The sequence below is a fragment of the Meles meles genome, chromosome 3, assembly GCF_922984935.1.
Source record: "Meles meles chromosome 3, mMelMel3.1 paternal haplotype, whole genome shotgun sequence".
NCBI lineage: Eukaryota > Metazoa > Chordata > Mammalia > Carnivora > Mustelidae > Meles > Meles meles.
The window spans coordinates 95085306-95109951 of record NC_060068.1 but is presented as its reverse complement, the minus strand read 5'-3'; the positions used below and the strand labels follow the sequence as shown (position 1 = coordinate 95109951).

Here is a 24646-nt window from a genome sequence, read left to right as displayed (position 1 = left end):
ATTCAACATAGTACTAGAAGTTCTAGCCTCAGCAATCAGACAACAACAGGAAATTAACGACATCCAAATTGGCAAAGAAGAAGTCAAACTACCACTCTTCACAGATGATATGATACTATATGTGGAAAACCCAAAAGACTCCACTCAAAACTGCTAGAACTTGTACAGGAATTCAGTAAAGTGTCAGGATATAAAATCAATGCACAGAAATCAGTTGCATTTCTGTACACCAACAACAAGACAGAAGAAAGAGAAATTAAGGAGTCAATCCCATTTACAACTGCACCAAAACTATAAGATACCTAGGAATAAACCTAACCAAAGAGGCTAAGAATCTGTATGCAGAAAACTATAAAGTACTCATGAAAGAAATTGAGGAAGACACACAGAAATGGAAAAATGTTCCATGCTCCTGGATTGGAAGAATAAATATTGTGAAAATGTCTATGCTACCTAAAGCAATCTACACATTTAATGCAATCCTTATCAAAATACCATACATTTTTTTTCAAAGAAATGGAACAAATAATCCTAAAATTTATATGGAACCAGAAAAGACTTTGAAGAGCCAGAGGAATATTGAAAAAGAAAGCCAAAGTTGGTGGCATCACAATTCCGGACTTCAAGCTCTATTACAAAGCTGTCATCATCAAGACAGCATGGTACTGGCACAAAAACAGACACATAGATCAATGGAACAGAATAGAGAGCCCAGAAATAGACCCTCAACTCTATGACCAACTACTCTTTGACAAAGTAGGAAAGAATGTCCAGTGGAAAAAAGACAGCCTCTTCAATAAATGGTGCTGGGAAAATTGGACAGCCACATGCAGAATAATGAAATTGGACCACTTCCTTACACAACACATGAAAATAGACTAAAAATGTATTAAGGACCTCAATGTGAGAAAGGAATCTATCAAAATCCTTGAGGAGAACGCAGGCAGCAACCTCTTCGACCTCAGCCACAGCAACATCTTCCTAGGAACATCGGCAAAGGCAAGGGAAGCAAGGGCAAAAAGGAACTATTGGGATTTCATCAAGATCAAAAGCTTTTTCACAGCAAAGGAAACAGTTAACAAATCAAAAGACGACTGACAGAATGGAAGAAGATATTTGCAAATGACATATCAGATATAGGATTAGTGTCCAAAATCTATAAGGAACTTAGCAAACTCAACACCGAAAGAACAAATAATCCAGTCAAGAAATGGGCAGAGAACATGAACAGACATTTCTGCAAAAAAGACATCCAGATGGCCAATAGACACATGAAAAATTGCTCCACATCACTCGTCATCAGGGAAATACAAATCAAAACCACAATGAGATATCACCTCACTCCAGTCAGAATGGCTAAAATTAACAAGTCAGGCAATGACAGATGCTGACGAGGATGCGGAGAAAGGGGAACCCTCCTACACTGTTGGTGGGAATGCAAGCTGGTGCAACCACTCTGGAAAACAGCATGGAGGTTCCTCAAAATGTTGAAAATAGAACTACCCTATGACCCAGCAATTGCATTACTGGGTATTTACCCTAAAGATACAAATGTAGTGATCCGAAGGGGCACATGTACCCAAATGTTTATAGCAGCAATGTCTACAATAGCCAAACTATGGAAAGAACCTAGATGTCCATCAACGGATGAATGGATAAAGAAGAGGTGGTATATATACACAATGAAATACTATGCAGCCATCAAAAGAAATGAAACCTTGCCATTTGCGATGACGTGGATGGAACTAGAGGGTATCATGCTTAGTGAAATAAGTCAACCAGAGAAAGACAACTATCATATGATCTCCCTGATATAAGGAAGTGGAGATTCAACATGGTGGGGTTGGGGGATAGGAGAAGAATAAATGAAACAAGATGGCATTGGGAGGGAGACAAACCATAATTGACTCTTAATCTCACAAAACAAACTGAGGGTTGCTGGGGGGAGGGGGGTTTGGAGAGTGGGAGTGGGGTTATGGACATTGGGGAGGGTATGTGCTATGGTAAGTGCTGTGAAGTGTGTAAACCTAGACATTCACATCCCTGTACCCCTGGGGATAAAAATACATATGTTTATAAAAAAATAAGAAATAAAGAAAAAAATAAAAAACCAACCAAACAAAAAAATATATATTTTACATCACAATCCAGTTTGCACACACACCCAGAGATGCAGACTAAAATCTCTCTAAAATGACACTGTTTATGTGTGATTACCAGTGATACTTCTGTTATATCCTTGTTAATTTTTAAAAATGCTGTCCATGACCCACTTCACTGACTTTCTGACCCACTGAGTGTCAGTGCCACACAGGCCGTCCATGCAAACATACTCTTTGTACATCCCAGATAGGCAGTTTTCTCCCAGGCCCCAGTGCACTTTAGGCTATACCTCTTCTTTTTCTCTTTTAAAAACAATTTTTTAAAAGATTTTATTTATTTATTTTGAGAGAGAGAGAGCACGCGTGTGTGCGTGCACAAGCAAAGCGAGAGGCAAAAGGAGAAGCAGACTCCTGGCTAAGCAGGGAGCCCAGTGCAGGGCTGATCCCAGGATCGTGGGATCATGACCTGAGCCAAAAGCAGATGCTTAACTGACTGAGCCACCCAGGCAGCCTAGGCTATACCTCTTCTTGCAAAACTTAGGTATCATTGTATCGTCTGCTGATGACTCAGCTCAAAGCACTACCTCTTTTTAAGGAAGCCTTCCTTCACTTCCTTCAAGCACTTAGATGGCCATAGCTCTCACCACTCTATACCCATGTCCCAGACACCCATCATGTCTCCAGCATAGTACTTTTCAGCTGGTGTCTCTCTTTCCCCCTTCCTTCTTCCCTGTCTCTGTTTCTCTCTCCCTCATGCCCACAGTCCTGTGCCACCTCCTGTCCCTCTCCTTTTCTTCTCTCCCTCTCACCTGCCCTCCTTTACTTTTTTTCCTTTCCTTTCCTCATAAAGGATAAAGGATAGAGTAGCCTTTGTAGAAAATTTGAAAATAGAGAAGAATAAATAGAAAGTAAAACTCGTTTTTTAAAGTAACCCTCCAGAGATGACTACTAATGTTAATTTTCAGTTAATCTCTGTTTATATCTGAGTCTGTACACTTTCAGAAACAAAACTAGGATCATTCCGTGGAATTTTTAACCTGTTGGAAATAGACCTGATATTTACCTGGACAGTGAGTGTGGTTAGAACCAGAAATTTTTAACAAATCCAGGACAACCTATATGTTGGGTTAACAAATACTCAGGATATTTTAATGAAAGGTGATGTCTGCAAGGAGAAGAATTGTGAAGAACTTTCAGTAAAAGATGAAAAGGATAAGTCAGAAATTATACGTGGCAGCCACATTTGAACTCTCCTGATGAATAATACCAAATGTATTCTTTCATAATCATATTTCAGAGAAGCTTTTGTTTGCAATGACTATGTCTTAACATCCTATTGTGGTAGTTTTTCCAGGGATTAAGCCAGGATTTGAATAAATTGCTTTACTTCTTTAAAACTACTAATTCAGTCTCAAAGTCAAGTCCACAGAGCCCCAATATCAGAATTTCCTGGAGGATTAAACAAAGTACAGCTTCCCATGCTCACCCCTGTCCTATTGAATCAGTCTTTAAGGATGGACCTCAGGAATTTTTAGTTTAAATGCTGACGCATAATAAAGTTTGAGAATCACTGCCTTGAAATTTTAAAACTCTTTAAAATAAAATCAGTGTACTAAACAGCTTTGCAGAGGCTCTACAGTGTACATTAATGCAAATTCTCCTGAGAAATAAATTCCTTTAAAAAGGCTTAAATTTAGGCATCTTTAGAAAGTGACCTAAAAATTATGTAATTCAATCTTGTCACTCTACAAATAAGGATACTCAAAAGATGAAGTGACCTTCTCCAAGTCTCAGCAGGAGTTTGTGGAAGAACTGATCCCATTACCCAGAGAGAGCCTCTGACTCCAAGTGCAAAGCCCTTTCCTTTCTTCCAGGAGGGAGTGGGCTGTACTCTCGGTGCTGGATTACTTACTAAGAGCCACTGTTTCATCATAGTAAATGCCATTTTAATCCTTGCTTATTTGCTTTCTAATGACAAATCCTGAATCCATTTTCTTTACAAAAACACATTTTGGTGTTTAAAGAGAAACATGCCTGGTTTTAATGTAATTATGAAAACTGCAGAGCCATGAAATCTTTGTTAACTGCATACGGCTTGGGTTTGCATATAATTTGTGGTTCATAATTCTTAAGTTTGCCTGCTGGTCTGCTTAGATAAGAGGAAGCAGTGAGAGCTCCATATTAAAGGACCTTGAAAGAATAAACTGCATAGATATCTCTATTTCCAGAAAAGGGGGGGGGGATTTTACTCATTTAGTGAGGTGAAAAGTAATCTAAATGGCTGAATATTATAATCTCAAACACAGAATTCTTGAAAGCACTGAGGATCTTGCAGTAAGGATACACAAAAACAATACCACGCAAATATTGTATAGTATCGCTCCTATTGGAATCTGAATATGCTGAATTTGTAAGAACAGAAATTAGAATGGCACTTGGGGATGGGGAAATCGGAGAGATCTTTAAGAGTTCAAAGTAGATAATTAAGTCCTAGAGATCTAGTGCATAGTATTATGGGTAATATACTTATTACAGACATCAAACTAAGAGTCTGAATAAAAAACAAAAACAAAAGAAAACAAAAAATGCTGTGCAAATGAACTTTGCTGATTATATCTGGTGCTGGAGCCCCCTTCCATTCCAGAACCATAGTCATAAAAAAGGGATGTGATAAGTTGATAAATTGACTTTTACTTTATCTGAATGATTTTGGTTGCCATATTTTTGGAAGTCTAAAGAAGTGTTAGCTATTTTTCAGGGCTGCAACATTCATTCATTCTCTAACGAGGCAGTTGGCTTCAGCTTGAATTAGGAATGGTGATCCCATTGCCCAACACCGGAAAGGCTGATTTGTCACTCGGTGACGTGCTCATCCTTAATTGACACTCTATGAAACCAGTGTTACCAAGTCATAGAGAACTTCAAGCAGTTAGCTGATGGTATGAGTTTTGTTCCATTCACAGTGAGTGATGGTGAAACATTATATTGAGAAACAATTTTATCGAAAGAAAAGGAGCTCATAATTTATTATTTTTATAATCAGTTTGATTCTCTGCTTTTTTCCTTACTGTTTCATAACATTTTTCTAATCATCTGTTTATTTACGACATTAGGTTATATGTTAGGTAGATTGATATTCAGGGAATTTCTGCTCTCAAAGTATTTTTAGATAACCAAGTGACTGATGGAATAACTATACATCACATAGGGTATTTTTCTATTTATTCTGTAACTTTCCTCCTTTAGGAGGAAAACAACTTCTCACAAGTGAATTCCATTACAGCAGTTAGAGCTAAGTATCTGGTCCAAACTTGAACTAAATTGTTCTGTCTTATGGTTAGAAGTATCACTTTTAGGTAGATTCACTAGAAATCTGCAAAGGATCACCAATCCCTTCTTTTATGAACTATTTAAAAATTTTGATGATGCATATGATTGTGTCATTTGAATATTTTATTTATTAGGAAAGGAGGTAAGAGGTACTTGAATTCAGAATCCAAGATAAAATAAATTTGTGTTTCAATGAATATCAGTAAAGCTAAAGAGACGTCTTCTTTTGGAAAGAGTGTAAGTCTCCTGGAGCTGGGTTCATGGAGCAGAATTAGATGATGCCCAAACTTACTGCTAGAAGGAATCCTTCAATACAATGATTTGTTCCCAAGTGTCTTTGTCCTCTTTTACCCACTTGCTCTTCCTCTACCTTCCTCCCTCCAGTCCTCTCTCTCTTCCTCTCTCTTTGGAGAGGGGCCGTTCGATTCCTAGTCTAATTTAACTTATTTCTGGAAATGGAGCAAATTAAATTTTATATATTAATGTGTTCATGCCTGAAGTGTCCATCTTCCTGTGATGGGAGGATTAGGCTGCATTTGGTCAAGTGTTGGCCCATCCAGTTCCTCTTGCTTTCCCATTGCTCATAGCAGATTTGCAGTTTATTTCAACATAGGAGATACTAAGCATTACATCTTTGGAGCCTCCCATATAAAATTATCTCTTTATGACTCATAACGTTTCCCTGATGGTTTGGGGCACATGTGGGACAATTTTTTTAGAAGTAAAAAATAACATAATTTAGTCCAGCAACCACCAGGTGATCTACTAATAAGTGTAAAGGAGATACCAAGGATAGGAATAGTTTTTTGCTTAAAGAGTAGCTTGTGTGTCCACCTTGGATGTTAAGCTTTACTCTCTTACTAACTAAGAAGAAAGATCGGTCAGTTCCAGCAACACATTGTGGGACAGTAGTCTTAGGGGAAGAGAGTTTGAGCACCCTCTGGAAGAGGATACTGTCAACGGTTGCCTTGGGCATCCGCCCAAATTTTTATCTTTATTTACAGACAAATGGCTAATTTCCCTTATGGAATCATTGAGACTTGTACCATAGGAAAAGCAGAACATTAGTAATCTAAAAGAATTATTAGAAGAAAAAGTAGAGGGGCAGCTGGGTGGCTCAGTGGGTTAAGCCTCTGCCTTCAGCTCAGGTCATGATCTCAGGGTCCTGGGACAGACCCCCGTGTCTGGCTCTCTGCTCAGCGGGGAGCCTGCTTCCCTCTTTCTCTCAGCTTGCCTCTCTGCCTACTTGTGATCTCTCTTTATCTCTGTCAAATAAATAAATAAAATATTTTTAAAAATAAAAAATTTTAAAAATTAAAAATAAAAGAAGAAAAAGTAGATGTGTAATACAATGAAGCTATACCTATCTATAGAGTGTTGGTTTTAGAACATCTCTGCTTTGGAATTCTCATCTAGAGCTAAGAAAGTAAAATATATCTCATATCTAAGCCCTTTGTCTTTTTACAGATGTTTAGTAACTCCTCTGAATCTTAGTCTTTATCAAAAACATTAAGCTTCCAGTGCTCAGTTTTTACAGTTCAGGCACTATCTGCAGCTTTCCTCTTGGAATCTTGTCATCGTATAGTCTAACCCTTTACAGAACACATCACTTTTCTAATCATCCTTGACATTGCTCACCCAGCCTATGTTCAAACATGTCCAGCAATGAAGGAGTCACGAATTCACGAGGCGACTGATTTCTTTATTAGTAAGTTTCTCTATTTTGATCAAAATCTATACAGTTCCAATCATTATTTACCATTGAGGCAAAGGGCTTCATTCCTTTGCAAAAAGCAGTTTGGATAACGGTCCAGAGAACATTCCAGTCATTATTTGTTTGCTTTCCTTTCCATGGAAATTTTCCATTTTTATTTGCTTGTCTCTTTTTTAAATTGCCTTAGACACTTCATATTTGAGTAAGTCTTCTAGCAGAAAGAAATTTTGAAGCTCAGAGATTTTCGCCTGTCAATTTCAAACAAACTGCAAGCCCGTAGCAGTAATCTCATTTCTATTTGAGAAAAAAAAATCCTATTTTACTGAGGAATAATAACTTATAAGGCATCTTTACCTCTTGGTCATTAATTACTCTTAATTAACAATGACTTGTCACATCTTTGAAAATATATGGCATATAATAATTAGATCTAGTAAAACAATAAAATACTACCTATCTATAAATTTCTATAGCAACTTAAAAAATCCAAACCATAAACATGAAACATATTGTTATATAAAACACATTGCATATAAGAAAGAAAATTTTAAAATAATGAAAGCATCACTGGGAGTGATAACTGACATGTATTGTTGGCTTCCTATATTTGAGGGCCTGTGCTAACCAATTGCCTGTGTTCATTCATTTGATCTTCATGACAACCTTGGAGGTCATCAGTCATGATCCCCATTTTACAGTTGGGAAAACTAAGGTGTAGAAAGGTGAACTTATTTTTTTAAGATCACACAGCTAGTAAGTGACGGAGCCCAAGTGTGAACACTAGCCACTTAACCCCAGAGTCCCTGCCCTTTCCAGTTCCGTAGTAGTAGTTTGACTCTCAGGATCAGAATGGCCAAGGGTGCTTGGAGAGAGTGCCAATTCCCAGCATCCACCACAAAATCTACTAAAGGAGAGCTTCTGAGGGTATGGCCTGACATTCAGCTGCCTACTATAATTTATAAATAAGCCAGTTTGAAAGAATAGTTCTCCTGAACATGAGGTTAGCCCAAGCCAGTCTGGGCTACATCAGAATTTATCGCTATTGGCTTCCAAAGGGAAGGAACCCTGACCCAAGTCATCATGTTCTTCAGCAATTCTAAGTAGTCTTTGGGTATAATCATTCGTTTGTCTTCCTGGGAAGGATGATGGATCTGTGCAAATCCAGCCTTACTCCCTTGCTCATCCACCTTTCCCTCACATTTGAGAGGCCAGCTTGAGCATATAGTCAAGCAGAACAAAGAACACACAGGGATCAGACCCTGACCTTATTAGCACAGCGTGATCATCGAGCCTGGCATACTCCAGTCTGGGTGGGGCCCAGCTGGACATGTTTCTGTCTTTCCTGTAGGAGAGGGATCTGTAGATGCCAGTGCATCTGCTCTCTGACTCTGCTATCAAGCTATTCATGCAGTAGAATCTGTTGACATGGTAAGAAAAATACATTTGTCTGGCACACGAGCCCCGAAAGAACTTTTCACGTTGAATTATCGTCAGAATGCTAATCCCCTTTCAGGCTTCTCATGCCAGCAGCCGTGTTGTCAGTGAAATTTAAATGTGGGAAAAAAATGCTTTTATGGGCTGCCAGATTGTTTGGCAAATGATTTAGGTCTATTTAGTCTATTTGTAATGCAGTGATTTGGGTATCTTTTTACTATGAAAAATAAAAACTAAATGTTGCTTTATGCGCAGGTTTTGTTTCCCAGAACAATAATGGTTTTCTCCGTCTTAGCTAAGCCTTATTCTTAAATTTAAGAGGTATGAGTGGTTAACACAGTACTCTTCTAGTGAGTGATGGAGCCGCAATTTGATACAGGTTCTTTTTAATTGGATCTGGAGACATAATATGGTTGGTTTATTTGTAATGACTTTTGGAATTTTGCTTTTTCTGACTTAGTAGAGGATGTAAATCCTAAATAGAATCCTAAATAGAATTCAGCTTGAATAAATTCTGTAGATGTTATTCCATATTTAGGTTGCATCAAGTTTTAGTATGGGTTTGGCCTCTCAAAATTTGTTCGCTTACAGTTCTATGGTTGGATTTCATCCCTTTCACAATCAGGGAGCCCAGTAACTATAGTAAGAAGTTCCTGGGTGCCTGTGGGCCCCTCTCCCCTTCCTGGAGGAGAGTCTGCATCTCATAGTTGGTCCTCAGCACTGGGCACCTGTCTTCCTAGCTTCCCCGGTTCTTGCAGCCAAAGTCCAGGCCCTATTTCCACCCCCTCCCCACCCCGAGTAACTCCACTCCTGTCTTGATTGAAGATTTATTTTAAAAAAAGAGAAAGAAAGAAAGAGCCTCTTCCCATGCTCTATCAGAAAGACTTTTAATTTGTAGAAAGTCACTTTTCAGACTCCTGAGACTTAATAAAGCCTCCTTGAATTTTTTCCATGGGCACATGTCTTAGTAACCCTATCGTCATCTTTGTAGCTAGCCTCTGACTTCTGTCTCCAATTTCCATTCCTCCAGTTGCAGAACTGAACGTCAACCTCAGCTCTACATTGGTGTCTGAACACAACTGAACAGAAAAGAGAAAATTGCTTAAATAGCAATCAAAGCCATCTTTTGATGGCTTCAACATAACGGGAAAAATGTAGGCAAACAGCCCAGGGTTGTCATCTTCCCCATGATCCTGATCTTGAAGCTGTAATTGTTCAATTACCCTTACTTGATTTTATCCTGGATTACCTTGTGCCATATAAAATTTAATGCTACCTAATCTTATACAGACTCATGATGCCAGTCCCTTGGGGTCATGTGAGAAATCACCTCATGCTGTACAAGGCAGGGGGTTTGAATGTCCCTGCTTCCCAAATGCCAGACAATGGGATTCATATTTTTCACCGACTCAACGACTTATGAAACAACAGTCAGCAACTCAGAATTGTCTTTGACGTTTAGATATTCCATTTGGATGGCATATCATCTCATTATATTTTTAAAACTTATTTGCGATGAAGGTTATTCATAAAGAAACAAAGAAGTATATTAGCCCCACTTCTAAAATAGAAAGGTATGCCATTATTAACAGTAGTCTGTCTCTGGCCAAGAAGCCTTTCCACAGTAAACACTCTTTCCCTGATGGCTCTTCTCCCTGGCTTTCTGGCACTCCCCTGAGGACAGACAATTATTTTCTTCTCTGGGCCCCCTTGTCCCTTACCCAGCCAGCAGCCTGCGGAGAGCTTGTCTCCTGCCTAGTGGAGGCTAGAATGAGATGCTACAGTGACGTATATTCCCATAGCATCTGGGTTCTACATTTTCATTTCCCTTTGTCTCCTGTGTCCTTTAGAGACTTCATTCATCAGACATAATACTTATTGTTAAAGGGTTCTTATCAACTACAGTGAGCAATAGTTTGAAATGTGGGACTCGGTGCTTTAACCTTGAAACTCTGTCGTGATTCCTGAGGCCTTTTGTCTCAAGGACGGTCAAAACAATTACAGAAATAAGATGTGTAGAGGACCCTCAAGAATTTCATAAGCATAATCAAGTAATAGTCATGATAGAGAATTAATTGTGTATTTCATCTTTGAAATCTGTTCCTTTTTATGTATGGGGGCACGGAGAGAGAAAAAGAGGGCATGTAGATTTTGGGTGATTCTGAAGGACACACATCTTTATTTCCGCTCCTTCCCTGCGAGTGGGATAAGTAAGGAATAATATTCCACAGAACAGGCCATTTGCATCTTAACAGGCACCTTCTCTTGGGATTTGACATGCTAGCTTCGAGTCTTTGCTGTCCTTACACAATCAATAATGATGCTAGCTATGGCATTTTATAGCTCACATAGGACTTTTCTCATTTGCAGCTTTCAGTTCAACTCAGTATTAGGTATTGATTTCATTTTGGAAATCTTGAAAGTGATGCTCAGAGAGGTTAGGTGATATATCTAAAAACACACAGTATTTTTAGAATATCTCAGAACCAGAGTAGCAGTCCCAGGTGTTCTAACACCAAAACCCTTGTTCTCTCCTCCACATATTCCTGCTCTGGGAGAAAAGTAAAAAAGAGGTCCCATTTATTGAACACCTTGTATGTGCGAGAAGCCGTTAAGTATGTTAATTTATCTAATCCTTACAACAACCTTGAAAGGGTAGATCACATTATCTTTATTTTAGCTTGAAAGTGAAAATTCAGAGGGGTCAAACTACCCCACTCACCTAGTACCTGGTCAGAGGTTACGTTTTCTCCCTTCCATTTTGGACTGTGCACCCTGCTCTAAAAGAAACCAGAATCTTTTCTGTGTTTTGTTTTTTTCTTCCCAGATAGTATAGTTTAAATGGGATAGGGAATTCTGTCCATTTGCAACACCTGGTGAATTTTCAGGTGTGGAAGAAAAACCTTCTGCAGTACTTAAAGATAAATATTGTTTTAGTCCCCGCAGGGGATAAGGGAAGAGAAATTTACAAAGGATAGCCTTTGTAAAGGATAGGTCAGTCTCTTGGCTCCCTCCCTTATTTCCATGCATTTCCCATCATCCTGACTGTGGTTGTGTCTGCTCACCACCTCCTCTCAGCCCCTCACTAGGGAACCTGCCTTAGCTTTTCCTGGAGCTTTTTCCAGCTCACTTCTGTCTGCCCCTTCTTTGATTCCCCCAGCACACCACACACATCACACAGTAAACTCTTCAAACACAGCCAGCTTCTCAGATCGCTTGACGAGCTTCATTTTGGCAGTTTATGGGAAATACAGATTATTTCATTTAGAGATTGCCCCTCATGGATGTGTTCTCTGTATTTTTTTTCTGTACCAAGCACAATATTAGGAATATAGATTTCTGTTGTTTAATTTTTAATAAGAATGTAACCCAGACAGAATATCGATTAGTTAAAAACAACCTGACTTTTTCCTTATATAAATTTCGAGCCCAAACATCAGTTTTACTCAGGCACTAAATTGCTGGGGCTAAGTTAAGATTTCGTCTTGTTCTTGGTTAAGAGAGTCAAGAAGAAGAAAGGAATAGCCATTTGATCGGATATTTTTATTTCTTTTTGAAGTTCCTTTGAGCATGAAAACACAAGACTGGAAGGACATCCCTCTGTGGCTATCCAGCAATGCAGACAGTATTTGTAACCATTCTCTTTAATTTTTCTAAAGAAAATTGGAAATCTTTTGAGTTTTCTTCTTCAGTTTGCCTTTGTAAGCTCCCCTTTGCTGCTCAGCTCGTAAGGGCTTTGCACAGGCTTCTGATCTCCATCCTCTCTCATCTTCCCTTGCCATCTCTCTTCATCGTTTCAAAGCCATCCTATAAATAGCTCTACTCGCCTAGGAGACTTTGACCACATTCTTGCGTCCAAGAACCACATTCCTGTCATTGTCACACTGATAACTCAAACTGAACTTGTACAAAACACTGAAGTCAATGCAGTTCTCTCATATGCCACCAGCATTTTTCATATTTTAATGATAACATCAAAACTCAGAAATTTTACCAAACTCTCCCACTTACCGACTGTTCCCTCTCACCCTTCTTTACTTCTCTTCCATACTTCTAAAGAAATATAATTAGACAAGAAATTGTTTTACCCTAAGCCTAGGTTAAGGCAAAAGAAAAAAAATCACCCAGGATACTTTTTTAGTTGCCGTATTTTGATTGTTATTACTAATCGGGTCTTTTTTCTATCTACCCTCTAGGAGAAAATGTCAGTCTGGGATGCAGGCCTCTAGTATTTTCAGGAAGGAAAGAAGGTGCATACAGAACTTAGTCTATAAAGATTAAATATATTTCTGTTGAAAAGACGAAGAGAGGTGGCTCTCTGGGTGTCTCAGTGGGTTAAAACCTCTGCCTTTGGCTCAGGTCATGATCCCAGGGTCCCGGGATCAAGCCCCACATTGGGCCTTGTTCTCAGCAGGGAGCCTGCTTCTCTTCCTCTCTCTCTCTCTGCCTACTTATGATCTCTGTCTGTCAAATAAATAAATAAAATCTTAAAAAAAAAAAAGAAAGAAAGAAAAGAAAAGAAGAAGAGAGTGTAATTTAACAGAGCAACATATTAGAAGTTAGGAAATCTGGGTTCTGGATGCATATCTGGTACTTTTAATCTACGTGAACTTAATTATCTCACTGGTTTCTCTGGACTTTCATTTCCGCATTTGTAAGCAAGAAACTAAGTTTTCTAGGACTGTTTCAGCTCTAAAGTCACAGAATGTTTGTAAATACCTTTTACCCTCTTGTAAGATTTTTGATCTAGTACATCAGAACCATTTTAACTGGGAAAATTGGCCCATTAATATTTACCCTGATCACCATTGTATTTGCATCTTATTTTATAATTTTGGCTTGACCATCCTATGATTTTCTGTATTCATTTCCTGCTTTCTCTTGGATTGGTTGAGGGCTTTTATTTTTTGCATTTTCATTCTTTCCTTTATTAGTTTGAAAATTTATCTGTTATATATGATCATTAAAAGTCTACAACCTATATTTAAAAGAAAAATTTAATATCTGGATTTCCCCAACTCCAATACTTAGAATAATTTTTCAGCCACCCTTCCCACTCTACATCACAGTGTTGTGCACTGTTCCATGTTTAATACTGTCTTGACTTTTTACACCCTAAATTGGAGAACCACGCCCTGGAAGAGCAGGTTTAAAGAGATAAGGTCTTGTCATCTGTAATAATTGGGACAACTGGGATGAGAACCAAAAATTAAACCACTGGATATGGCAGTCAGAATGTCATTGATTACTTGAGCACGAACAATTTCAGTAGAGCGCTGGGACCAGGTACAGCTGCCCTTGGTGGAAGAATGAGTAGAGTTTCACAAAGATCAAAAGCCCATACCGGGAACAGGTATTGAATAGCCAAATGATAACATCATACATTGAGCTAGACTGAAAAAAGTCTAAATTATCCAGTATTCAGCCCAGTTTTTGGAAAGAGGACTAGACTTTGTATGACAAAAGTTTGGCTTTATATGACTCCTGTCAATTCTCCCTGTTATGACTCAGAACTGCTCGCTGCCTAACCTCCCTCTCTCTCCATTCGGTCACCTATAAAATGGCCTACCCCCTCAGAATAATTAAATGATAGGTGTGAATATACTGTGAAGTGTGTGAAGCCCTGCTCAAATCTGTACTCTTCACGTTGTCACTGTTATACTTCACTCGTGATTAGTCTGGTGCAAAGCCTAACTCCATCAGTGCCAAATGTCACACATTAGTATTATTTCTATCTAAATCCCATTTCAGTCATACTCTGCCCAGTGTCCATTCTCAAGGCACAACTTGAACAGATCCCATATCCAGTCATTTGTTTCTTATTTAAAAACAAATAAACAAACAAACAAACAAGAAAACAAAACTCAGAGCACACAGGTTTTTAGGGCAGTGAACCTACTCTATATCATACTATAATAAGGGATACATGTCACTATACATTTGTCCAAACCCATAGAATGTACAATACCAAGGGCAAGCTCTCATGTAAACTCTGGGCTTTGGGTGATAGTGATGTGTCAGTGTAGGTTCATCAGATGCAACCCATGTACCCCTCTGGTGGGGGTTGTTGATAAAGGGGGAGATTATACATGAGGCTATTCAGAGGGGATATGGGAAATCTCTACATTTTCCACTCAGTGTTACTCTGAACCTAAAATTGCTTTAACAAAAATAAAGCCTGGGGCACCTGGGTGGCTCAGTCAGTTGAGCCTGGGACTCTTGATTTCAGGGTCATGAGATTGAGCCCCGTGCTCAGCGAGGTGTCTGCTTGTCCGTCTCTCTCCTCCTCTGCTTCTCCCCCCAGCGTGCACGCTCCCTCTCTAAAAATAAATAAATAAATAAATAAATAAAAATTTAAAAAAAAATCTCAGTATCATTGATCCTAAATGTGGCTATATTCCTAGGGACTGGAAGAGGGGTTTGATCCACTCTTTCACCCTTTGTCCCTCCTATTTTCCTAGGTCTTGCTCTAACTGTGTCAGAGGTGGAAGGAGAGCTGGGAGATAAGGAGAGGGCAGGTGACTTTACCTAAATGGACATGAATTTGAGTTCTCTCTTGGCTTCTCCAGCTGGGCCTGTCCTGCTGTGCACACATTCTGTGAGATACAGCCGAATGCTGGTTCCTTTAAATAGGAAGTTCAGGGAGCCCTGCAGGGCTGTCCCACTGCACAGTGCAATAACATGAAAGTTTTGTTCATATCCCTTCCCTTTTAGCATTACTTCAACTCCCTTCTTTCCCTGGTAGTATACCACAAGCCTCCCATACCTCATCCAGGAGACAGCCTTCTCACCAAGTGGGTTAATGGCGAGATATCTCAAGTGCAGCTACCTGCTATGGTGTTTATTTGTCCATGGGGAGCTCACATAACCCAGACACCCTAACCAGTGGGAAATCAGACCTCTCTACTGCCTGCCTGTCCACCCTGCCATCTCTCTCCAGGTCTTAGACCTCCCGTGCAAGCGCAGATCAGTATTCCCACTGCCTATGTAAACACCCAACCAACCCAGATCCTATTAGCATGTGGCTTTTGTGAGTGAAAGTTCCATCCCTTTGTAAGGAGTCTAGTTTGAGTCTTAGGTGCCAATTTTAGGGCAACAAGAAGATTCCCACTCAAAAGCCTGTTATCCTTTGATCATTTGTAAGCATTTTGAATTGTGTCCTGTGAAGAAAAACAATCAGCATCTTTGACTAAAAGCTCTGAGCTTGCCTACATTTAAGTATTTATGTCCCAGGTTTTGACAAAATTGAACATAATCAAAATCCCACTGGGAAGTATGTCAAGGAGATTAATCAAAAAGAAAGCAAAAATGGGGTCTTTCTTTGTCTTTGTGTTAATCATTCTTAGAAAACAAGCTCATAAATAAAATGAGTGAAGATGCCTTTTAGACAGGTTTGATTGTGAGTTTTATTTAGGTCTTGAAGCAAACTCACCAGAGCCTTTAGTGTTTACTGAAGAGTGTCTCAACTTTTGTTAGCAGAAACATACAACTGGGTTGATACATGAGGGTCTCACTGATCGTGGAGTCAAAGGCCACCTATAAGGGAGCTGTATGTGACCGTTCATCTCTTCCAGGGAAGATGAATTGCCATGGTAACAGTGCCAAGAAATAATAGGTCAAGTTTTATCCTCTGCCTCAGGCTTATTTTGTTATGTCTTACTTAGAACTGGATGCCATTATAAAATGAAGGTGTGGGTATTTCAAAGCTAAACATCGTGACAAGAAAATCTGATCAATAAACTGGTGTTAAGAAGGATGGATAAAGGACACTTGGTCGGAAGGACGTCCAAATTGATCGAAGAACTATTTAGAGCCCAGTTTCTTAGTACTCGCTTCTAAAATGTGAGTCTGACTTACAGATGCTTGTGTAAGTGTGTATAAATGAAATAAAAAGACTGTTTGCACAAGATCAGTAAAGAAAAGTGGTTTGTAAATTTCATCTTAATAGAAGATTAACTGCTGTTAGGAAAAAATTTCTTGCTTCATTCCAAAAATAAATATACAGCAAGGAAACATAAAATATTTAAGCTTCTTATTTTGCTTATTATATTCATAAGACTGTATGCAATGTTGTTTTGTCTGCCTATTTATGAAAGTAAAAAAAAGAAATACAACTTGAGGGAAAGTACCATCCTACAAAAGAAATGATGTGTAATTATCACCATTTTGTTGTTTCTGTTCTTTTGGAGGGTTATGTTCCAGTGTACATCATGACTTGGGATCTTTCTGTAATAGCATGTCGATCATTTACGGGTCAAATACCAACATGAAGCAATATATATTTTTTGTCATTTCAAGCGACACTGTTCTTTCCTCCTGATTACCATATATGTATCTGTGTGTAAATACATAGAGATCTACTTTTTAAAATGCCAAAGGTATATCAACTGACCTTTTTGTGAACAGAATTAATTTTACATACATGGAATATAGTAATGCACTTTAGCATAACATCCTTCATGAATTTACACAGTGAGACTATGTTAGACTTCTCTCTGAGACTACCTTAAACTTTCGATATTTTCTCTTCTGTGAAGTAGTAAATGGGTGTGTGGGTAGCTGTGAAATTTATATTGCTTTTGCCCTGATCATGAAGATTCTAGGTTGGGGTCAGTGACTGTTAGCTTCCTAGTGCTGCAGTAATGAAGAACCACAAACTGAGTGACTTGAAACAATATTTTCTCACAGTCCTGGAGACCAGAAGTCCTAAATAAAGGTGTTGACAGGGCTATGTTCCCTCTTGGGCTCTAGCAAAGTATTCATTTCATCCCTCTCTCCTCACTTCTGATGGTTGCCAGCAATCCTTGGCTTCCTTTGCTCATCGATATATTGCTCCCATCTCTGCCTCTGCCTTTGTGTGACCTTCCCTGTGTGCTCTGGGTCTCTGTTTTCTCTTCTTCGAAGGATACTAGTCATAGGATTGAGGCCCACCCTAACTCAGTTTGAACTCATATTAACTTGATTACACCTACAAAGACCCCATTTCCAAATAAGTTCACATTCACAAGTTCTGGGATTGAGACTTCAACATATCTTTTGGGGGGAATTCCTATGGACCATTCAGTGGCTATAAATCAGAGAACCTCACCACTGAGCAGGTGGCCTCGATTACAATTTTAAATTGCTAGGCTGCCTAGTTCTTTAGAAATGATATTTTCATGATTTTACCTATTTTTTTATCATGTAGAGAATATGATATTCTGCGTAATGAAATACTTTTAATATGTAGTATTTTAGAATATGCAAAAATATGTCTCTAATAGATAGAGTATAAGTTTAATCTAAACTGATCGCAGTCCCTAACTGGTAATAGATACTCACCAAATGTTTACTCAATGAATGAACAAATGAATCAATGAATCAGTCAATCAGCAGTCATTAAAATATTAAGTAGAGTTTAATCTTCATTTGATGATTCAAAATAATTCCTACAATTAACTGGTAGCAAAGTACAAAAGATTACTCTGTGTATAGATACTAAATGACTGAGTGTTTATTCCATTTCATACCTTTGATCTATCTGGAAATTCAGTAACGTGTGTTTTATGTCTTATGTTCCAGGATCCTCACTTAGCATTTCTGTTGACAATATTTTTGGGTTACCATATATTATTTCCCTTAGTTTAATTAAATTACTTTTGTTGATGAGTAACATCAATGTGTTCGGTTTAGTTTCTTCACATATAAAATTACCTACTTCATCATGTATTAGGATTATCTATCCTTCAATCTATTTTTCTCTATCTAGACATTCAATAAATGTATTTTGATTTTAGTGATATTATTTGAACGATATTCCTTTACTAATGTTTACTTTCATCTTCCTTTTAATCTATACAGAGGGAAGTCACCACCAAAGCAAAAATCTATTACAATGTAACTCAAACCAAGGTTAGTCCCCCTATCTTAAGTCTGCAGGTTATCTCTGCATAACTTCAGAAGACTTTGGGAATGCCATACATACAGTTAAAAATATATTTTATCAGAAGAAAATTAAGGCAAAAACAAAGACAAAATCTCAAAATTCAAACTGAAAATGTTTGTCATGACTACTTATCAAGCCACTAATATTATGCATTTTATAGTTCTTTTCTTGCATATACTCAAGTATTTGCTCATCAAGCCTATCATTAAAGCCAAAAATTCCTCTTAAAAACATGAATAGAAACGGGGCACGTGGGAGGCTCAGTTGGTTAAGTGCCCCACTCTGGATTTCAGTGTAGGTCATGATCTCAGGGCCTCAACCCCATGTGGGCTCCACGTTCAGCCAGGAGTCTGCTTTAGGATTCTCTCTCCCTCTCCCTCACACCTCCACCAGTCACACAGGCACTCTCTCAAAAACACAACAAAAGAAAACAAAACATGACTGTGAAATCAAAATAAACTAACTAAAATGATTTTTTTTTTAGAAGAAAATGACAGCTGACTTTCATGGAAGAAAGTTTTCATCTTTAATCATATTTTCATCCCTCATTTTCTCTGTAAGAGATTTCCAGTTGTGTTTTTCAATTCTAGGAAGCCTACATTTATAGAAAATCAGCAGGTATCCCCAGCTCTCAGAATTAACTGAACAGAGGAACCGTGCCAAACCAAGCTTTGGAGCCATTTTTCTGAGCAAATTGAGAAGAGGTACCATTTTAGCCAGTTACCTTCTGAGACTGTTCACATTTAATTACATTAGTGGCACTTGACATTATAAAATGTTCCTTTCTTTCAGATAGAACCTTCTATCATCATTAGTAAATGTCAAATATAATGAAGTGTTTTTCTGACTTCTTTTTTCTTCCTGGAACCATAGGAGAGAACATGCTAATGAGTTTGTAATTCTGAGATTGTTTTCTGTACTCAAAACCAACTTGGTGCCTGGTTTATTAGCTTAGTTTTACTCTTTTTTATTGTCTTTGCATTTGGGAAGGGAAACTACTCTCTGTTTTTCCTAATACAATACCCCTATTTGTTACGACTTCTTATTCTCCCTGAGAGCTTTTAGGTGACAACTATCTCCAATTAGATTGTGTTTCTGGGTTCGTATCAGAATGGTATAGAAGATTCTGATCCTTGCTGTGACTTAAGTGCTTTCTGAAAGCTTCTTTTTTTTTTTCCTTAAAAGCCAGTTTTTGTCCCACTCTGTCTACTTTTAAATTTTGATAATGGCTGTCCAACCGTGCGGTTTCCTGTAACATATCAGTCATTATATAATGGGGCCTTGATTTCTGCTCTCTTAAAGATTAAATACCCTCATAGACTGGAATGAATGTTTTATAATACTAGAACTAGTTTCTTTACTGTCAAAATAAAATTAACATCTTATGAAAAGGAAAGCCATCACCAAAAGAGGTCAAGAAGAAAGAGATGTCATACTTTTCCAACACACCATTATTCAGTGTCTGTGCCAAGGACATGCCTGACAGGAAGGGTCTGGGTCACATTTCAGCAGTGCCTCAGCTGTATTGGCTGTTTTCTGCTGGAGAAAATTCAGGGGAAAGCTATCTGTTATATAGAGAAGGCAACAAGAATGGGGTCCTCAACCTGTGAGACAGCTACTCGGTCAAATGTTAAAAAGCTTTTTGTTTTCCAGATTTTTATCTTTTTTACTTTTTAAATATTTTTATGACTTAAAAAAATCTTTATTGGTTCATAGTTGATGCACACTGTTAGTTTCAGGTGTACCACATAGTGATTGAACAAGTCTATGTGCGATGCTATGCTCACTGCAAGTGGAGCTACTTTCTGTCACCACACCGCGCTATTACTGTATGGTGGACAAGATAGCCATTTAAAGTTACTTCACAATAAGAAAAAGAAAAGGTAACTCTATGGATAATGTATTCTGGAAAATAGGCATTTAAGACAAAAATAGATGTTTTGAAATAAAATGACTAGTTTTGAGATGTTTTGTTCCCCAGAAAGCTGAAATACAATACACAATCTCTGAGTATACCATGCTTTGTGTACATAGTCTGGGAATTTGGTTCTCTAAATTTCTTCTTTATTTCACAATTGGATGTGCTGTTAATTGAATTAAATCCAAAAAATATGTAAGAATATCCACATAAGCTCAAGACTGGCTTCTTTCTGCCTAATAAACTTTTTTATTTTTATTTTTTATTCTTCCTAATTACATGCAGTTTTTGATATTCATGTTTATGTCAAACATCTACATTTTCATATATATAAAATACTAAGCAAAATACAATAAAACATTCAAGTAATATCCAGGAAACTTCTATTAGGTAGGCATTTAACTTTGCAGCATTATTATCCTTGGGATTCAACTCTTTTTACAGATTAATTAGTTATTTATGTGCCTCTATATAAATAATTTTAAAATTAGATTGTTTAACATTTTTCTTAAGGATTTCTTGCACCACTTGACATACTAAAGATAGTAACCTTTGGTCTCTCTGGTACGATGCAAATATATTTCTGACTATTTGATTATGTATCATTTTAATTTTATTTATATCTTTTTTATATATTCAAGGAATTGTTAAATTTTCATGTGGTAAAATCTACTTTCCTTTTTGTTTTCTGCCAATGGTGATATGTTTATGTTCTGAAAGATCTTTCCCACAGATTTTGCTCTGTTTTTGCTATTTGGGGTACCATCATTGATTTCCATCCTATCTTTGGAACCTATATCCCTAATATCACTACATAAATATCTTCTTCTAGTCAGGCCAGTCTCATCCCTGGCCCTGTTGTTGGTTTCATGAAAAGTCGGCTAATTCTCAACTTCCTCTTCATGCCCCCCTGTTCTTCTAGAATCATTTGCTTTGATCACCCACGGGGCTGCATAAAATATACCACACAGATTAGGAGAAAATTGTGAGCAATCTCAAGTTTCTCATGGGCTAGTCTATGGTGGAGTGTGAGCATCCAAGGTGGAGAACACCTGTGGGTGAGCGTTAGCATATCTAACACGAGCCCATCCCAAGAGTGAGACCCAGAAGATATTAGTTTCATTTTGATGGTAAGGAACCTGCTCTTGTGTCATCCAACACATTAGCTTCCCCTTCAAGGGCTATTAAATCTTAGGGGGAGCTAGAATGTACTCCATGTGCAAAGGAGGTATCTCTGGGAGAAGAGCAGAAAGAGGATCCAGAATAAAGTCTAAAAGAAGAAAATATTTCTGTAATATTACTGTAATAATATTGTAATATTATTGTAATATCTAATAAAAATGTAATATTATTGTAATAATATTATTCTGTAATAGTGCTCAGCACCTAGAGTACTAGGAAAGAGAAATCAGAGCCGGATCTCTAGCGAAAGTGGTGAAGGGGAAAACCAAGGAGCATTGTGTCGTAAACCATAGCCCAGATCCAGTGAAGACAAAGGGGCAAGGGTCAGGTGAACAGAGGAATAATTCTTGAGCTATACTAAACAGTATATGTGACATGTATGCAGGTGACTTTAGCGATATGTCTGCTGTATTCCCAGATTTCACTATTGCGTGTCATCTCTTCAGTGGACCTGAGCCTCTGTGTTTGTAAGCTGCTTTCTCCCATCGTATGCTCGCCTTGCCTCCCCAGCCTCTAGGAACAGCAGCCGGTCCTCAGCATTTATCAACCACTGTTTGTATGCCAGGCTCTGCATGAAGCACTGCAAATTCACCATTTCACGTAGTCCTAGCAAACATGCTGGACTTTAGAGAGGTTTATTTGCCGAGGTTTGGGGGCTTGTCCATGTTCCCCAGCTATGTAATAGAGCAGGAACTCCAGGTCTGTTGCCTCAAATAGCCACACAAAGCAGGTATTTTTATTCTCATTTTATAGCTGAATAAAGTAAGATTAAACTGCATCCTTTTGAAAGCAGGGAGCTGTTCATAAAATTCTTCTTTTCCCCCACAGTGGCTTGTACTTAGATTATAAACACATAATACTGGAGTTAATGAACTCTTCTGGTTTTGAACTAAACAAAAATCTATGGATTTTCATATGTATGATCTTTTTATTTTATTATCTACAGTTATCTGCTGCCTAACAGGAATGAACATATGTAGAACGTATTTTGAGCTAGATCTTGACCAAAAAAAGAATTTTTCATAATCTCGCAGAGCTGCCATATGAAAATCATGAGAGAAAACAAGACTAAAGAGATATATAGTGAGGCATTGCAAGTACAATGTAGAATCTCTATTATGACTATTTCTGGAATAATTAATCACTTCCCAAAATATGTATTGCCTTATTTTTTTAGCGTTTATAATAAAAATACATATAATTAAAATCGTATAACATAATAAAAATATTTCTTAAATTGTTGTTTTTTAGGACACAGCTGGCCAGGAAAGATACAGGACTATCACCACAGCCTATTACCGTGGGGCCATGGGCTTTATTTTAATGTATGACATCACAAATGAAGAATCCTTCAATGCAGTGCAAGATTGGTAAGTAAGAACAAATACTCCCATCACTAATAATAATAGCGTTTTCATTCGACTTCCTCTTCTTCCTCAAAGCAGTGACCACACTGCAGTGTCATATATGTGTGTTTATTGTGCTTCAGAAAGCAGACAAATACCAACTATGCTCAGAGTCATTGTTTAATTGGTAAGAAATCCTCCTGGTGATTTTTCTACATTCTGTACCTTCCAGTGCTTTGCAACCTGTCATGCTTGGTTCCACGAGACTTTCAATTTTTTTTTTTAATATAAATAATGAATGGTTTGGAAATAAGGATTTGGAAACTGAACCAGTTCTTAGAATGTAGCCAGGCTCATTTCCTTATGGTGCGTGACTGCTTTCACACACAACAGCAGAGGTAAGTTGTTGTAACAGAAACCATATGGCCCACAAAGCCTGATAACGTTTTCTGCCTAGCTGTTGACAGTAAAAGCCTGCTGACCCCTTGTCCAGATTCATTAAATAGTTTTCCGTTTTTCTTCAAATTGAAATGTTTCAAAGGACTGAGATAAAGACAGAGATAAAATACAAGCGTGTTCTGACTCGTGGCTGTAACAGCTGTGCGAAAACCCCTCTGTCTGTGGGGAATATGACTGACAGTGGAGAGCTTGTGTGGCTTCCTGCAACCTACCCTCCCAGCACCTTGGGAGGGCGGGTGGAAGAGCTGATGGGCGTGGTTGGGGATTCAAGCAGCAGGGCTGAGCAGAGTTGCTTTCCTGTGGCAAGAGCCAGAGTCTAGCTAGAGCTCTGTGTGGTAGGAGGAGGAAAATGGCACTCTTGCTGCTGGTACCAGGCCTGAACAGCCATCACGTTTTAACTGCCAGCAATCACAGCTCGGCTTATGTAAGGGAAGAGTAGTCATATAAAAGGGAAATAAACTGCGTTCTTTTTTTTTTTTCTGTTTTGCATCATAATATTATCCAAAGTGATTTTTTTTACATGTGTTATCAGCTCAATGAATGTCAGATGCTTTTAAAAACTTTAATTTGCTTTAGATTATTTCTTTTAATTTTTAATTGTTCTTCTGAGAAAACACCTACCTTTCTCCTACTTACACACACAGATGTGCACACACTTACAGTATAAGAAATAATGCATTTACAAGAGCCCCTCAAAAAGGAAATATATAGCTATAAACTAAAAAGGGTGAGCTTGAAAAAGTAATTATAAAAGAAGGCTTAAGTCCTCTTCTTTTTAGTAGACTGATATTGTAAAAATGCCAGTTCTTCTCAAATTAATTCATAGATTCAAGGCAACCCCAATTAAATAACGACAGGTCTGGTACAAAATGGAATGAAACACAGAGTCCAAACATTGCTGCAAATCCGTCTGGGGGTTTAGTTTATGATGAAAGTACCATTTCAAATTACTGACAGAAAGGTTTGTTCAATTAATCATGTGGTGATATCTGGTAAATTATCACACAGAGCTCAGGCATACACACTGCTTTGCAAAATGGCCATTTTAAACTCAATTCTTTCTTCTCAGGAAATGTTGACACCCAGTGCTCCCAGACAGGAGGTGTTCATGAATCATGTTCCAAACTTCACGGTCGCAAATGCTGTGTGCACCCATGGTTCTTGCCCCGTTGTTTCAGTGAAAGTTATGGGACTACTGAGAATACCGAGAATTGAGTTTATTTAAACCAAATGGCA

The 24646-nt window shown here is 38.1% G+C and overlaps 1 protein-coding gene across 2 annotated transcripts in view; it reads left to right on the top strand.

Moving 5' to 3' along the window:
* RAB3C (RAB3C, member RAS oncogene family) overlaps nucleotides 1–24646 on the top strand; it is a 327998-nt gene that overhangs the window by 123026 nt on the left and 180326 nt on the right. For both annotated transcript variants that reach the window (XM_046000834.1, XM_046000833.1), the window contains exon 3: nucleotides 22857–22975. In XM_046000834.1, the coding sequence (XP_045856790.1) occupies nucleotides 22857–22975 (119 nt within the window). The remainder of the gene's footprint in view (nucleotides 1–22856; nucleotides 22976–24646) is intronic.